General features: G+C 51.6%; 1 protein-coding gene across 1 annotated transcript in view; it reads left to right on the top strand.

Annotated features, from left to right (window-relative positions):
- The window catches only part of PLXND1 (plexin D1), an 86059-nt gene that overhangs the window by 41664 nt on the left and 26714 nt on the right, over positions 1–17681 (top strand). The window contains exons 12-22 of the mRNA XM_076346745.1: positions 620–783; positions 2592–2743; positions 3069–3168; positions 6532–6671; positions 7483–7650; positions 9980–10070; positions 10253–10528; positions 11454–11603; positions 15531–15645; positions 16723–16830; positions 17547–17659. Of these exons, the coding sequence (XP_076202860.1) occupies positions 620–783; positions 2592–2743; positions 3069–3168; positions 6532–6671; positions 7483–7650; positions 9980–10070; positions 10253–10528; positions 11454–11603; positions 15531–15645; positions 16723–16830; positions 17547–17659 (1577 nt within the window). The remainder of the gene's footprint in view (positions 1–619; positions 784–2591; positions 2744–3068; positions 3169–6531; positions 6672–7482; positions 7651–9979; positions 10071–10252; positions 10529–11453; positions 11604–15530; positions 15646–16722; positions 16831–17546; positions 17660–17681) is intronic.

Below are 17681 nucleotides of genomic sequence, written 5' to 3'. Positions count from 1 at the left end.
ACTCCAGCGGCAGAAGTCTTTAGGCTGGAGAGGAAATGTAACCTAGGGCACCAGCTAATGAAGAGGTGAAAGCAGTGTAGGAAAATGATGTGGAAGCTGAGCTGGGCAGATCTGAAGGGAGAAGTCAATGAAAGGGGCCCGTGGTCACCAGGGGGAAGGAAAGGAACTGTAAACACTGTACAAAGCACTGTAACCATCTGATTTTTGTCAGAGTGTGGAAGCAACGTGATTGCTTTACTAACAGGATGGAGCCAGCTTTGCAAAGCAGCTTCCCATGTGGATGCTGAGAGTTGGAAACATGTAGCATAAATTGACAAAAGGTTCCGAGTTTGGGTGTTGTTTGTTTTTCAAGGGGAGGAAAAAGGAAAAGAAAGTGCTAAATTATATTGCAGTGAGAACAAGCACCCAGTCCTTCTGGGAAATCTTCAGGATGGCAGCCAAGCGCTGCCTCATCTTGCTGTATGTGCAAGCTGCTCTGCTCATCCACTGGATTTCAGATGTAACTTGGATTAATATAGCTGGGGGGTGGCGGAGGGGTGTTTGACTGCCTCAAGCTAAGCAAAGCTATGAAAGTCTGAGGCCCAGGAGCTCACATTTTCTGTTGTCTCTTGTGGTTTAGTGGAGGTGTACAACTGTGTGACTGGGAGTGCTGACTGTTCTCAGTGCCTGGGGAGGGAGGACCTGGGGCACCGCTGTGTCTGGAGTGAGAGCAGCTCCAGCTGCAGGCTGCACAGCGAGCACCCCCAGATCTCAGATGTCTGTCCAGCTCCGGAGATTAAGAAGGTAAGACCCGAATGCAATGTGGAGGGCGTGCATGGCACGGCAGGCAGTGCGGAGGGCTGAAACTGGCTGCACAGTCCCCAGCTGGGGGCAAGGATGAACCGCGCTTTGTCCCTGGCACAGGACAGGGTCAAGACCAGTGCTGAATTATTCACTGACTTTCTGTGCTGTTGAGTCACCTGATGCCAAGGACATTTTGCTAGTGACAAGATCCAGTCTGCATCGTGTTAGTGGGAAAAACAACGCCAGCACAATCAAAATGTCCCAGAGTTCCTGGGATTGGTAAAAGCGAGAAAGATTTGTAGGGTTGGCTGAAGGATTCTTATCAGCAATAGCGTTTAATGGAGCATAGCTGAAATGTGAATGTGAGCCCTATCTCCAGGCACATGTGCTCTGCAGTTCTGCTGAGATTGAGAGTTGGCAGAGGGACTTTTGGCATTATGCATTTTGAAATGAGTTTTATTTAAATTGTAGTTGAATGAATGTTTGTTGGGGGCATTTGGATCTGGGGTTCTGCTTAGAGATATGGTATGAGCCAACAAATTTGTCCCTGACAAGTAGCAAAGAAAGCATATAAAGCAAATCTTAAAATGAGCTCCCTAGGAAAGGAGAAGCTGGAGAGACAAAACAGCTAATGTGAACATCAAAATCGTCAAGGATATGGGATTTCTGTTCTTAGGGAGGCGTGTAGCAATAGCTGCTCAAAATCTGGGTGCTGTAACACTGCATGGAGGGACTGCAGAATCCCCATTGCCTGCCTCTTCCCTCTCGTCACTGTGGGAGAGGGGTGCTCCCCCGTGAGCCTGTCCTTCCCCAGCACACATCAAGTGTTATCAGCACCTTGCCAGAAAATAATGGAAGGAAACCACAGTTCAGGTCACAGAGCGTCACAGGACTCTGTCGCTATTTCCTTAGCAAACAGTAGCTGGTAAATCCAAATCCTCCAGAGTCACGCGAGCAAACAAACGCTCACAGGGCCCTCCTGGAGGGGAGAGCAATGCAGCAGGCGAAGAAGGGCACTGAGCCTGGTGGTGGGTCCTGACCAGCCCTGGCTGGCTTGGCCAGCTGGTGCCACCAGGCGCGTTGCGCTGGCTTTGTGTGCCATTGCCTTTGCAAAGGGAAAAGAGCCATTTCTGAACTGGAGGGATTTGTCTCACCCGCTGAATAATGCAGTCACACTGGCCCGGGATGCCCCTTGCGCGCTGGAACGGCATCATGCCCAGCACCCTGTCCCCTCACAGCGGTGGGGTCAGCAGCTGCCAGGTGAAAAACAAGTGGTGTAGGAGATGGATGGGGAGCAGCCTTCTCCTCTCGCAGCACCTGACTCGTCCTGCGCCCTGGGGTGCCGCGGTACTGGTGTCTTGGCCACGCTCCATGCATCAGGGCACTTTTTGTCTTGTTTTTGTCCTGAAAGGCCCCACTGTATTCAGGACAGCCCTTAAAAATGTGGTAGGACTCTCTCTTTCCAGCACACTGGCATCCTCTGGGTTTCCAAGTCTCCGGGTTTGTCTCTGCCCCAACTCCATTTGAAGCTGTGGTGTGGAAGGAGCGATGTTTCACCCCAGATGTGTTTGCAGCTGGGGTAATCCCTGACCAAATCCCAGTACCAAACCCAGTGATGACTTCTTGTTTGCAAAGCTGCAGCAAGGGGAGTGTGGCAGTGGGCCCGCTGTGGGGGGAGCAGAAGCATGAGGAGCAATTCTGTCTTCTTCATGGGGGACCGAGTGGGATGTGGACACAGGCACAGGCTCAGGGATGAAGGCAAGAAGCTTCCTGGTGGTTCTCCTCCAACCTTTCCCTTGGTGCCGCAGATCGAGCCGCTGCGCGGGCCGCTGGAGGGGGGCACCCTGCTGACCATCCGTGGGAGGAACCTGGGCCGCCGTTTCAGCGATGTCCTCGGCGCTGTCAGGATAGGCAGCGTGCAGTGCGTGCCACTGCCGGACAGATACGTCGTCTCTGAGGCGTGAGTGTCGGGAGAGCTGGGGAGGAGGTCCCTGTTCCCTTCGTGTCCCCTGCCCGTCCCTGTCCCTCCCTGTCCCCATCGCTCGCCCCGTTCCCACCCGCTGGCCTCGGGCTGCCTGGCGCATCGGGCCCCCGGGCAAGAGCGGGGCGGTGACCTGGCCCAGGTGGGGCGCGGGTGCCTTCCGCAGGCATGGGGCAGCTGATGCTGCCCGGCCCACCCCTGCAGCAGGCGCCGGCTAGAGCCGGGAGGACAAGGAGGCCGTGGGCTCTGCCCCTCTGCTCTGGTGGGGCGGCACGACCGCCAACCTCCCCTTTCCTGTCCACAGGATTGTGTGCCAGACCGGAGAGGCTCAGGAGGTGTTCTCTGATGTGGTGACAGTTAACGTGAGCCGGGAAGGGAAGTCCAGGGAGCGGTACTCTTACGTGGTGAGTAGCTGCCTCCTGGATGTTTCTTTGGTGATTCTCACGCTGACATTCCCTGCACCCTTTAAAACAAGCCTGCAGCCCCCCGTGCCCCTAGCTGGCTTAGAAAGAGGATCTATGACAAAAAGCGTCAGGGTCCTTGAGGAGCAGCTGACATGATTCCTCACCTGTGGTTACCTGAGCAAGGTCTGGCAAATCCGGGCTTGAGTGCGAGGGGCAGGACTGCAGCCAAGGTGTCGTCACACACAACCTCGCTCCCAGTCTCAGCTCCTGCAGTGGTTTATCACTTATCCTGGCTGTATCATCATTTCTTCTGCTATAAAAAGGAGCTCATTTTTCTTCCTCCTCTTTTGCTAAAGTGCTGTTACAACCTGTGAGATTTTTTGAACCTTGCAAAGTCTTTTTGTGCTATGTAAGTTGTGTACCATGGACTCACATTATTTAGAACTGATACTCTTTGCTGCAGAGATTGTCTTAGTTTTTGCATGAGAATAATGTGCAGGGATTAGACTTGAGCTAACCCTGTGCCATTATATAAAGAAAAGCCCTTTATAGCTTTGTACTGTACTATCTCACAAAGTTAACTTTCATCTCTATAAACCTGAAAGAAATCCATGCAGCTCTTCTCTTTCCTACAAGCACCCTCGTCTCTGGCTAGACGCTATTCACGGGCAACCCCATGTGTCCAGGGCAAACACAACAGGATGGGTGCCAAGGGCATGCTGTTTACTCGGGGCCTTTGTGCTTGTGCTGGAGAAGAATAGACTGTGCTGCAGTCTAGTGGCTTGAAAGAAGACTTGAGCCCCAGGAAACGACATTTGATTCCTGGTAGCCATTGTGAGGAATTTAGGGCAGGATCTTGGAGTGTAATCCCCCACCCTGTAACTGATCACGTGTTAGGTATTTAGTTCAGAGAGGTTTGCACAGAGTGCAGCCAGCGCAGGCACAGCACATCCCGGCGCCCTGTAGCAGAGCCAGGCCTGGCAGCGCATGAGGAGGGGAGCAGTGAGGCGAGGGCACTGCCAGGCTTGCCTCAGCGGTAGTTCCCAGTTTCAGACATAGGAAACAAATGTCTAGTTTCCTAGACATTTGCTCTGGGACCCATTCCCATCATTTCCAGGCATCCGTGTTCACATCCGAAACGTCTTGGAGGTTCAGCAGTCTGGAGTGGAGCAAGGTACAGCTGGGGTACGACCCAGTAACGGACCTTGGGTTTGGGATTTCTGGTGCATTGCCATCAGGATGTGTGTGCTGTCTCGGCCACATCGCCCACTGCCAGGCCAATTGTCTTCTTGACAAAGAGGAGAAGGGCCCGAAGAGTGGGAAAGGGCTGGGCAGCTTCTTCACCAGCTTTCGGTGTGCAAGGAAAAGCCCTCTCAGGAAACACCTGTAAAAGCACCAGCACTAAACAAAGCAAGACGAGCAAAAGCCAGTCGCTGAACTCGGACTGGGTCCGTGACAGCTCTGTGCTGGCAGCTCCTGAGCAGTTTTATGGCAAAGGCTGTCCTCCCAGGAGCAGGAGAGGAGCTGTTTTCTGCTTGGGTGGCACAGCAGAAAGCTGTCTTGTGCCTATCTCAGCAAAGCTTGGAGAAGAGATGAGACGGTGCCCTGCTCTGTGCATATGCATGTCAGGGAGTGAAGCTGCACGATGTGTAGCTGCTGCTGTGTTCCACACCAAAAGTGGCTTCTGCACCATTTGCAAACTAAGCAATGCCGTTTCATTTTCTTGATTCTCCTCTCACATACAATGGCATGAAGATGGACTACACCATTCAAGGCTGGTCTCAGTGAGACCTGAGCTTGAGCTTGATAGCAGTTTACCTGAAAAAGACTAAAAGACTTTTAGAACTGCCCTTCCAAAGAAAGTGCTTTGTAAAATACCAAATATTGTTTGTGTGCTACATCTTTCAAAGCCCCTGTTAGACATATCTAGAAGAGACAGTGTTCAGCTGTAATTCTGCTGAGGAGGAGGGAGAAACGTGATTGAAAGAGTTCTCCAGGACATTATATCAGGCTATGGATGAGCTGAATTTGCCAAATGAGCTGAATTTGCAAAAGTTGCGATGGCGGCAATCAGTGCTGGCAATGCACTGAGAGCAGTAACCACTGGCTCTTGCTGAGGGGAAGAGCTGGAGGTCTTTGGGGAACATGAATAATCCTCTCTGATGCTGTTGTAACTGCAGATTTGAATGCATAGGTTAGGGGCCAAGGGCAGGAGACAGCTGCCTGCAGACACGCAGAGAAATACAAATTAAGAAAATGAATCCTGTGGAAGTGGGTAATGGTCAGAAACAACAGAGGAAATGGCTGTAGAGAAATAAAGCAGTCTGAGAGTAGGACAAGGGCAAGGATAGCTATTAATAAGCATGTTTGTGTGGCTGGGATTGACAGGAAAGGGCATACCGCTTCATGCGGTATGAAGCAGCTTAGCCCATGTTCTTCAGTCTGCCTCGGTCAGTTTTGCTCTGCGGCTGCAGCGAGGGGCAGGCTGTGGCGGTGAGCAGGCTTCAGCCGTGCTCCCCAGCCCGGCAGATCTCATGCCTCCAGGGTTTGCAGTGTTTGACCGGGAATTACCAAGTGTCTTATGGAAGGGTCTTGAAATAATTATTTGCTCTGCCCTTGGTGTCCTATTCAAACCGGAGCAGGGAAGTTGCCCAGCAGACTCTCCTGGGGCGCTCTGCATAGCAGGCATGAGGGTTCAGCACTGCCTTAGTTATCAAAGCCTCAAGCTCATCAATCTCAGGAAGATTTCCAGGGGCTGCAAATGCAGATAACATACATTCTAATTTCTTCTGAAAATGGTGAGAGGCAAAGTAACTTCCCCCTTAGTTCCTGTCGCCTCAAGAGATTCAGATTTGAAGCTTCCTTAAGAAGGAGTTTGATCTTCAATTATCTAGACCCAGGTGGCTGTTCTCACAGATCTCAAGACCATCATCCAGCAGGGCTTTAGCATTACCTTCGCATTCAGGAAGAAAGGGATCTGGAAGGACAGAGGTGGTGGGAGCTGGAATGAATGAGAAATTTCCTTTTGTTGATGGACCTTGAGCTGTCGCCAGCTCTGGACCCTCCACTGGAAATCTCAAGGGACTGGTGGGATCCTGGGCTCCAGTTTGGACTTATGTCTCATTTATTGCCAGAATTTAGGGACTGCAGAGAGTCACAGAGGTTTTATATGATCTCACTCCTCAGCACTTGTACCTCTCTCCTTGTTCTGAAACCCTGCCAGCAAAAGCTTTTGTTGTGCTGCTGTTTCAGAGCCTCACAATACTGGATACTTAAATTTACTGAACCAATTCCCCCATGCAGTGTGGAGTATCCAAATGTGAATTTGCCAGGCTAGAAAACAGATTTCCCCTTTGTTTTTAGCTTCCCGTGGTGCAGTCCATAGCTCCCCTGAATGGCCCGAAGGCTGGAGGAACCAGAGTGACCATCAGAGGCAGCAGGCTGGATGTCGGCTCTGAGCTCCGTGTCCTTGTCAATACCTCCAAGCAGTGCACTGACCTCAGGTGGGACTGGGACTGGGGACTGGCACTGAACTAGTGACAAGAGCCAAAGCATTAGGAAGGATGATATTGTCCCTCAGGAGATCAGGAAGAGCTGGGGTTTGGGTGGGGGGCACCACTGCATGCTGCTGCTAGCCTTGGAGCTAGCGTAGCATCCCCACTGGCCCACTTAGCTGCTGCCTGCTCCATTTCCAGCACCCCATCAGCCTGGTATCCCCGGAGCGGAGAGGTAGTGAGGAGTGAGGCAGAGCTGCGGTGCAGGTGCCTGACACCAGGATGGGGCGAGTTTCTTTGGCAAAGTGATGGCGTTGGTGTTGCCGTGACGTGGCGGCAGCAACCAGCAGCAAACGAAGTGCTTCTCATGCACCGTTCGCAGGACACTGCCAGGCCCCTTGGGTGGTCTGGGACCAGGACCAAAATCCTGGGAGCGAAGCAGACATGGGCTTCATTCCCAGATCTGCTGGAGGCAGAAGGCACCTGCACGCCCAGGGTCCCACTCCTGCGGCAGCTCGCTGGTTGGAAGAAACCCCTCCTCCTGTACGTTCCCATCTCATCAGCGGAAAGAAGTAGGAGCCTGCTCTTTTCCTTTGGCTGTTTGGGAAATCAGTCTGGTAGCCTGGGATGGTATATGCTCACAATTGCTTGTTAGTAGGCAATGTAATTAATAGGTGATTGGCATGTGACTGGAAGCTCTTTCTTGCTTGTCTCTGCTGACCACCTCGCTTCCCCGGGGGAGCTCAGGTCCACAGTACCTGGCTCCGGCCGCTCTGTCTGCTGTGGCTTTCTGCAGCTTACCCTGCCTTTCCCTGCGCAGCCGCAACGACAGCACCATCACCTGCACCATGCCATCCGCGGAGCTCACCACGGCCGTGCGAGTCTGTGTCCAGTTCGAGAACAAGTCTTGTGCCAGCTACAACATCACATTCAAGTATGAGAAGAACCCGATTATATCGGACATCAACCCCAAAAAGAGCCAGATCAGGTGAGATCCCTCCCCCAGCAGAGACAGCCAAATCTGCCAGGATTTGCGGCCTTTGTTGAGATCAGCGTCTTAATTTTTGCTGGATGCAAAAGTGAACAATGCTCTTCCATCAAAGCGCAGAGCTAATTGGAGTATCCTGGTGTAGCCCACTGCAGGCAACGTGAGCTCGCCCTGTCTGTGCTTAAAGCCATCCAGACGCAGAGTAGATCCTAAGCAAACCCCATGTCAAGGAGCCCCAGGAGTCGCTGAAGCACAGCCAGGAGGGAGCGTATGGTATCGGGGCCCTGTGCCACACTGTTGTAACATCATGACTTCCATTTCAGAGCTGGCACGTGTCTGCATCTGCCTGCAAAAGAGAGGGTCAGCTCCAGGCTGGAGGGAGAGGGTCCTGCAGGGAGAAAGGGGCTTTCTCAGCCCTGGGGTTTGACACATTGCCTTGCAGACTGGTACAAAAGGGGCACCGCAGAGTGCTCTCAGGGTGCTTCGGGGTACCCCAGCACTGGAGCAGAAGAGGTCTCACACACCAGGACTGTCCGTAGCTCATTTCAGTGCATTTAAGACATGGAAAAAAGTCAGCCTTGGTAACTGTACTGTGTACACCTGGTGGGTGCTTTAGGGAGGTTCAGGTGGGGGTGTCTATGAGACCCTGAGGATTTTTCTTGGCAGTAAAACTTCTGGAGGATAAGCTGACATTTGTAATTTTGGATTTCAGCTTTCCCTGAGGTCACAGTATTTCATTTTTAAAGCGTGTTGCTTTTAATTTCATGTCTCTCCGTGGAGCTCTCAGGCTCCTGTTCCATTGGATACCATGGTGAAATCCCACCTTCCTCGGCTGTGAGGCCTGGAAAACCCGGGGCTGACCAAGAAATCTGAGAGTCCAGCGCCTGTGCCTGCAGGACCACGCTGAAAGCAGCACACTTGGGCACGAGCCCGCAGCAGGCTCTGCTGGTCTGTTCCCCTTGGAGCAAAGCCGTGTCTCAGCATTCCCAAGCGCAGCGCCAAAGAGGCAGGCTGTGGGAAAGTTAATGACAAGGCACAGCAGTGACTCAGCCAACCTCAGCTCTTAGCAGGCTTGCGAACTATGCTGAGTGGCGAGAGTGGTATCTAAACACAGAGACAGTGGAAGAATGTCACTGCCCATGTTCACAAGGGAAACCACCAGGGTATTTCTCCGTCACCTTAGTCTGCTTTCTTAGTATTTACAGCAGTTTCCAAATTTCAGACCATTGACAACATGATAGCAGTCTCTCTCTTCAGACTGCTTGGTGGCTCATGTAGCCTGACTGCTCCGGTGCGTTGCTGGGCTGTTGACCATGAGGGTTCAATAACTTGTGTAAAAATTTAGCTGGATCTGATTTATCTTACCATATTGCTAAAATAATCTGTGTAAGCAAAGTTTAAAATAAAACAGAAGTTGTAAACTAGTCTGCAGATGTGACAGGCTCTTAGTTAGAAACTTGGATCGTAACTACATGGTAATACCTACAGCGTTGTAAAAGATTTCGGACAAGCTGACTTGCAGGGCCTTGGACCCAAAGTCACTGTGTCTGGAGCGGTCTTAAGATAATAGGATTTGTAAGTCCTGACTGTTCCTGACAGATACTCCAAACAGATCAAATGTGATATGGAGGAAAGGGAAGGTAAACCCAGGATATAGCTTCTACTGTCCAGAGCAGACAAGCAGTGCTGGTTCTCCACCCCTTGCTCTGCCTAGCAGCCTTGTGTGCATCAGGGCCCTCATTACCATCATTAATTGACTGCACATTGAGAGGCCCGTGTTTCGCATCCCCCAGGCAGCAGATCCAAAACACAAAACAACTTTCACATTTTGATCTAAATCAGAAGTGTCTGGGAGATGCAGGATCCCTGTCAGCCTTAAAGGGGTCTCTTCCCTCTCCAAGACACAGTTCTCTGCAGGTCGCTGCAGGGTAGGGACAGGGAATATCTCCTGGCTTTTGCTTTGAGGGGTTGGAGGTTAACCTCTTACACCGCTGGTGGCCTGGGCAACCTGCTGCATACCCCTGGCATGCAGAGGCAGGCTGCTCCTCTGGGGGGTGGGAGCAGGGGGGACAGTTTTCTGCTGCTGGAAGAGCTCCCTCCTTTCCACCGCAGCAGCTGCTGCTCCTCTTTCCTTCCCTGATATCTTGGTAGCAAGTGTGAGTGCTTGCTGCAAGTAGGAGGAAGACTTTGGCTGTTGGGTTACATTTTCTGCTCAAGCAGCTGGGAAAAGTTCCTGGGAAAATGACAGCAGGCAACACCCAGCCATTGCACCTCGCTGCTCTGTGTTGTCCTCTGCAATCACCCTCTCTTTCTTCCCTTCTCCTTGAAGCGGGGGCAGGATCATCATCCTGGAAGGAAGAGGCTTTGAGCTGGTCCAGAATGTGTCCATGGTGGTCCGTGGCATCGGCAGAGAGCAAACGGTGGGTGTCCCTGCTGGGTATCACCTGGTAACTGGGAGCAGGGCTGCATGCCTGGTGCCTGAAGACGTTTGGGGTGTGAAGCTGAGGCCTTTGCCTGTGCTACAGGTTGGGCTGGGAGCAAGGCTGGGTGGGAGCACTCAGGATGTCGGTTTTTTGATGTACATGCTCTCTCCGGCTTTCAGAGCTGTAAGGTTCACACCGACACTGTGATCACCTGCCCCTCTCCAGCTGCCTCCAACATCACTGCGGGGAGCAAGCCTGCACCTGTTGATTTCTACCTCAACGGTCGCCTCTATGCAGACGACCGTCCGGCTCTGGATGAGGAGATGTACCCTGAGGAGGCCTTGCACATCAGCAAGTTCAGCCTGGAGTACTATGCTGACCCCCAGTTCTTCACAGCCAAGAAGGAAAAGTGGATCAAACACCATCCTGGCGAGCCCTTAACTCTGGTTATACATGTAAGAGAGTGGCATTTACAGCTCTGCTCCTTCAGGGGTGTTGCCTGCTCCCCACTGGGAAGCTCTTCAGTCCTAAGTGCCAGCACAGTGACTGTCCACAAACGCAGGAGAAAGAAGGGGGGCGGATGAGGACGGGAGAGGCAGGAGCCGTGCAGGAGCAGGCAGTTCTTGTTCAGCCTGCTGCACCTGCATCAGTCTTCGCCAGGAGACGCAGCCTGACCTGAGGTTGCCCTCTGAGGCATGACGACAGAGAGCTGCGTTTGAAGGATGTAATAGCAAGAAGCTAAATAAAATACTGGACGTATGAAAAAGAATGATAATGCACTGGCCTGAAATCAGGCAGGTACTCCAGAAGGTCCTGACAATAGATATTTATTCCTGCAGAAACAGGTCACGCATTCTTCTCTTTTGGCTACTGAATTCAGCTCAGTTAACAAGGAAGTCGGGGTACAGCAATTGAGTGGCTCGGACAATGTGCAATAGTAATTCAAAGGCCATTGTTCACTGCAGGATATCCTCACTGTTTGCAACGTGCTTCAGAAACGCACTCCCCCTTTCTCAGGCTCTGCAGACGCATCCCCTGGCTATCTATCTTCTCTGTTGTACGTCCTTCTCCCCTCCCAGGTGGGCGCTTAGATCCTTATCTGCGGTGCACAGCCAGAGCAGATCAAAAGCAGATTTTTCCAGGTTCCACGAGGGGCTTGCTCATCCCGTGCCCCATGCTGAGTGAGGAATGGGAAACAGGAAAATGGGGAATGGCCTGGTTCTGGGTTTCCTGTGGAGTGCTGGAAAAATGTCCTTGGTGAGGGAGAGTCCCCCCAGGTCTGAAAAACAGCAGGGAATACGGAAAGTAAAGCAGGAAAATCCGTTGCAATTCCGACTGCTACTGTAAAGACTGACATTCTGATTCTATTTCTGTCATTAGAAAGAGCCTGACAGCCTGGGCCTGGAAAGCAATGAGTACCAAGTGAAAATTGGCCTTATCTCGTGTGAGATCCAGATTGTTTCGGACAAAGTCATCCACTGTTCTGTCAACGAGTCGCTGAGCACCTCCGAAAGACAGTTACCCGTGACGGTGAGTTCCAGGAGCCTCCAGGCTCTTGAGTGCGTGGGGCAGAAGGGGTCCCTGTTGCAAACCCTGTGTGCGAAGGAGTCAGCTGTGTGCACGGGCAGGACCTCCAGGCACACTCACAGGCAGCCTTGCAGAAAGCTGCACAGACAGAAGGGTGGACAAAGCACACTGCGCTTGCAGCTGTCCCCAGGGCGGCTCGTTGGCGGGATGCAGGCGTAGTCAGTGCTAAGGCTGCCCTGAGTCATGGAGAGGGGCTGCCACGCTCTGAATCGTGGGGCACCGGCAGCTGCCTGCTGAGTTAACTGTGCTGTAAGCTGGCGGGGGGGAGATTTTGTCAGTTCTTGTAAGGCACTGTGAAATCCCAGGCATGTGATTTTTTGTCACTTGCAGTAATTTTCTTTCTGACCCTCATGAGATATGTTTGGGGATTTCCATACAGTTTTCAGTCAGCTGGCCTCTTACTGCCAGCAGAAGAGCTACAAGTGGACATGAGAATCCGACCTTTACAAAGCACCAATAAGCCACTGGAGATGGGTCCCTGTGTGTGACCGGGGAGGGAAGAGGAGTACTCAGGGCTGGAAAGTTTCTTGTAGCTTCCCAGGGGCTGCCATTTTGTTGCTGCGAAGAGTTTGGTGTTCAGGGCTGTTGTTCATCTTTGCCTCTGCAAAATACTTTGTTACTGTCCTTTTTTCCACAGGGGGCTTGACTTACTGCTCTTCTCGCCCTCAGTTTCCCTCATGTCATATGCAGCCCATTGCCATGCAGGGGTGTGACTACGGCTCTTCGTATCTGGAGAGAAAATGCCTCCATCTCCATGGTCTGAGACCCTGCAGCCCCCCTCCCAGTCCGTGTGTTAACAGTGAATGGGTGGGAGCCTGCGGTGTGGGCAGGGAGGAGGAGGAAGGCTGTGAAGGGAGTTGAGGAGGCTGTGGACTTGCGCTGCCCAGAAGAAAGGCAGGAAGATGCACCACCAATTCACTGACAGGGTTGTCCAGTTTACTGGTTACAGTCTGTGGTATATGAAATTCTGTTGCAAACTAGAAACATGGAAATGCGGAAGTAGCAGAATTTCCCAAGTAATTTTAATGGAAATTTTAAATAGGGTAATTTTGGTTTTAGTGAGAACTGAGAAACAGGGAAATCCCTTTGGGGAAGAAAAGGAATTTATGAGTTTCCTAGTCTTGGTTTGACATAAAACATTCAGGGCAATGCCCTAGTAGGTCCCTAGGAAGCAGGAGAATGATACCCAGCCCTAAAGCATGACATAGCTATTAAGAGCGTACCAGCAGGGAGAGTGCAGCTAAATAATCAACTTGTATTCATGTCTGTGTGCACTTATTAAACCTTCATACGTGGTTTGAGTTATCGCCTGCTGGCCATTTCATAGGCAACAGCTGCCTTTCTAACATACTTGTAATAGCTTTGGTAACATGGGGCCAGACTTGCGCAGTGGTCCTTGTCTGATCTGCATCAAGGACAGCTATCGGGGGCTGCAGAAGCCTCACCTGCTGATGCAAATTCTCTCTTCTGGCAAGCTGAGATGCCTGTTGTTGTGACTGCCCAGTTTGTTCTTGTTTAGATGGTAGAGCTCACATCTGCAGTGATCAGAGCACAGGAAAACAGCCCTTTAAAACGTGTCCCACTGTTGATCTTAATTCTGACCGTGATTTTGGGTATGCCTGTTCTGTGAAGGTGTTCTCGGGCCAGGTCCATGTTAGCAAGTCGCACAGGGCAGCAGGAGCTGTCTGCAGAGAGAAGGAGACGGTGATGAAGACGGGGCTCCTGAGCTTCCGTGTTTTGGGGGTCACTTTCGAGTAGCTCTTTTGGGAGTGCCTTAGGTGAGCTGAAGCTTGATTTTGGTCTAGTTTAGTCCCAAGGGGATCCCATTCACACCCTGGGAGGCTGCAAGACGGCTCCATCCCGTAAGCCGGAGCGCGGTTCCCAGTGACCCCCGAGGCAGCCCCGTGACCCAGGAGTCCTGCCCAGCCCCAACAGCTCTTCCCGGGAGTGGGGTGTCCTCCAGCCCCGGCCCCTTCTGCCCCCCCCCCACGTGCTGGTGACAGGAAATGTTGCCATTTAACCTGCAGCCTAATTAATTCCCCTTACAAAAGATTGTATTGAGTAGACCTGTCCAAATAAACAAGAGAAGCTTGCTGAGGCCTTCAAACCCATTTTTGTTCATGATCAAACTGTTTAAACACTGAATTAAACAGCAAGCATGGGATTTCTCCTCTGGAAAATGCAAAAGGTTGAGTTGGTGGGAAAAAAAAAGACTCAAAACGCATCGAGGACTTTGCAGCATTTCAGACCACAGAGGTGGAAATCTTGAGGCTAGGCAGGGTGCTCTGCAGACAGTCAAATGAACCTCCGCAGATGCTTGTGCAGCGCTTGTGGCTCCCTGTCTCCATCCAGCATCTCGGCTCCCAGCCAGTATGCACCGGGTAGGAGACTGAAGCTCTTAGTGTTGGACACTGCCCAGAGGCAGCACCCCAGAAACTGTCAGCGCCAGAGTCTGTCTGAGGGCTGGTACAAGGGCACACTGGGGCTTGGAGCCACAGGAGCCTGGCCATGTGGTCCAGCACTGATGGTCGGAGGTGCTGAAGGTTTTCCTGACCCCGGGTGATGGCAACCGGCGTTGCCCATGGCAGGGCAGTCCTTCCTCTCTTGCCTGTGGAGGGAGCAGTGCAGGGGCAGACCTCCAGGCCTGTCCGGATGCCTTCAGCTGGCAGCATCAGTGCCCTCACCAGCGCTCCTGAGAGCAAGGGCTTGGATTTCCCGGCAGGCATTGAGCTGTGTGCTACGCTGTGTTTGATGCATGGACATGGTGGGAAGGCCCTGCTTGTGGCACTACTTTGGCCCAGCTGCTGAGAGCTGGCTGTAATTTAATCACAGTGTGCAACTTTCCCGGAGATGCTCCGTGACACAGATGTAATCATAAGATTATTCCATCTCTTCCCTACCTCGTTTCAGTTTTTTTGCTCAAGTTTCTCTCGCTTCTCATTCCTTGAGAGAAGTGAAACTCACATTTCCAGAAGTGAAAGACTTGGCGTGGTCACGAGTTTGCCTTATCAGATGATGCTGTTGAACCCTTTCATCCTAGGGGCCTAGAGAGCTGTTTATAAACAGCGCCGAGTAAACCTGCCAGCCTGCCTGTGATGTGTGTCGGCCTCTTCCCTTCTGGTGATCAGGATACCTAAGGACTGAGCTCAAGTGGTTTGTGCTTGGTGTCACAAGAAGTACGGGTTGGGAGCAGAGCCAGCACCTCCTGACACCCAGTCCACTGCTTTAGCCCCAAGATCATTACTCGTCTCTGGTCTCATTATTATTTATTTTTATTCCCTTACTTTATTTGTATTTCAAAGACTTTAAAGTTTCTTTACCCTCCTTCTCCTGAGTGGCAGCAGTTCTGCTTTTGGAGGAGAAAGGAGAGTGCAGCTGGGATTCAAAGGTCATTCAGAGGCATAACAAAGTCGGATGATTAGTGGAAGTGGTTTTCTAGTAAAAGTAGTACAGGCAGTACTATATGGTACAGTGAGCTCTCTAAGAAAGGGTTGTCTCATGCTCTGAGGTGGGTTCGGTGTGGCCGTGACGTGGGCTGGAGCCTGCGACTCTGCCACCGAAGCCCTGTGGTGGCCCTAGGATGGGCACCATTGAGGTACCGCAGCCTGCTGTGAGCTGGCCTCAGCTTTCTGCCAGAGCATGCAGGAAGGGAATTGGGCTCTTCTGAGGCACAAAGTCCCTGAGGTCCAGCAGTGAAAGGCACAGCCCAGCCCCCCCACGAAGCCTGGTGGGCTGAGCCAGCGTGGTCAGTACATCCTTGGGCAAAGGTCTGCTGAGCACTGCCCCGTGCTCCCTCCTTGCTCGACCTCTGAGCTGCTTGGCAACGTGCTGCTCAGCTCCTGCTTTTCCTCCCTCCTTCTCCCTCTCTAGATCCAAGTTGGAAAGTTCAACTACACAATTGCGATGCTGCACCTTGGGGGAGGAGAGACTGCAATCATCGTCTCCATTGTCATCTGCAGCATCTTGCTGGTCCTCTCTGTTGTAGGTAAGGGAACAGAACGATGAGTTTCCAGGCTGTGCCGAGGTTTTTTTCTCATTGCAGGTGGAGGGGTGAAGATGACTCACTCACACGTTAGGAAACCTCTGAGTGCTGCAGTTGTGCAGTATCTGAAACTGCTCTGGGTGCAGCAAGTAGCCACTTTTCTTTGTACGGGACCAAGCCAGTACCCAGGATCAAAGCTTCCTGCAGCATGGAGCATTTGCTGGCTGAATCCGTAGTTCAACTCTGTTACTTGAGCCTGTGATACTTATAAACTTACCCTTTTCCCCCAAACACTTAGTAGCTACTATAATACAATACAATAAAGAAGGGTGTAAGAAACTGGTCTTGGACTCTTACTGATTTAAACAGGGCTTACTCACAGGCATGACTGTCCCAGACCATCCCAAAGGTCCACCTAGCCCGAGGTCCTGTCATCAGTAACAGCCAGTGACAGGCACCTGGCAAAGAGTATGAAGAACAGAGCAAGCATCCTTAGCTGCAGATCTGGAGCAGACACAACAGTTTGCTAACCTCACTGGAAGCTGTGCAACACACCTGTGTCCTCTGGCTAGGGTATCTTCTCATCGCATGCCCAGAATGACTGTGCAGCAAGAAACCTGTCAGTTCACAGCAAATGAGGTGTTTCTAATAGGGATTTAATTTATTTTTGATAAAGGTTATAATGCACACTATTTATTAAATGCACCACCCTTCATCAGAAACATATTTCTGGAGGCATGGAAAGACTGTCAGACATGAACACTGTAATACAGGTGGTAATCGTCTTTAAATCTGTATTCATTAATCAGCTGGAATACATTAATATACAGTTAAGCTGAATATAGACAGACCAGACCTAAATTGAAGATGACAGTTACAGCATGATCATTAAATTCCAGCTGGTTTTACTTATTTACAGATGATCGACAACTGCCTGATCAGATACCAGTCTTGTTGTAGGTGTTAAACCAACACCGAGTTTAGCTTTCTGCACCCGTGTCAGCAGAGGACTGCTCTGATCCCAGCTGCAGCTGCTCCTAAGCCCTAGTCCCAATGGCTTGTTCCCTTCCTCTTTTCCAGCTCTCTTTGTGTTTTGCACAAAGAGCCGCAGAGCAGAGCGCTACTGGCAGAAAACCCTGCTCCAGATGGAGGAGATGGAGTCGCAGATCCGGGAGGAAATCCGCAAAGGTAAGTCGCTGTGCTGGGCATCGAGGAGGAGCCAGGACTAGGAGGGAGATGCTGGAATAGCAGGGTTGAAGCTGTTCATCTTCTACTCTGTAGAAGTTTATAGAATTATTTATAGGAGAATTTCTGTCATCACCTTTGAGCTTCAGCAGGGTTTGTGAATGAGGCTCAGTGGCTAGAAGTGTGGCTCTGCTACTGTCTTGCTGCCTGACTTGCTGCCTGACTTGGGCGAGCCACTGATCTTCAGTGCCACTGGTTTCCCTGTCTCGGGGTTAATGGCCCTTGGCCATGTCAGAGGGTTGCGTGAAGGCCACACTAATCTTTAGTGTGCTTTATGATTGGGTGCAACAAAAATTGCAGCACACTCCTGCTAGAGCAATGGGAGAAGCAATCCAAGCGTCTGCATCTGCCGTCCCCGCGGTACGTGACTCTGCAGCATAGGCTGAGGTCCTCCTCCTGCAGAACGAGACTGGGGGCTGCTCTCCTGGAGGCAGGGGAAATGTTCTCTCTGCCAGTGCTGCGGGATGTGATGTATAGTGCTGATGGTTACACCCTGATGGTAATCTGCTGCTCTTCGAGAAACCCTGCTTCAGCCCACTTGAGGGAAAGGCTCGAGGAGGCAGAGATGAGACATGCCATGTTTTTCAGTGCCAGCCTGCTTACTGTCTCAGCTGGTAGAGTATCGGAGCTTTTACCATCTGTGGGTCTCTTTGTGTAAGGTTTTGCGGAACTGCAGACAGACATGACAGACCTGACCAAGGAGTTAAACCGCAGCCAGGGGATCCCATTCCTGGAGTACAAGCACTTTGTCACCCGGACGTTCTTCCCCAAAGTAAGGCGATACCGCATTTCAT

Source organism: Aptenodytes patagonicus, chromosome 8 (assembly GCF_965638725.1).
Source record: "Aptenodytes patagonicus chromosome 8, bAptPat1.pri.cur, whole genome shotgun sequence".
NCBI classification, from domain to species: Eukaryota; Metazoa; Chordata; class Aves; order Sphenisciformes; family Spheniscidae; genus Aptenodytes; species Aptenodytes patagonicus.
This window is presented reverse-complemented; position numbering and strand designations above follow the sequence as displayed.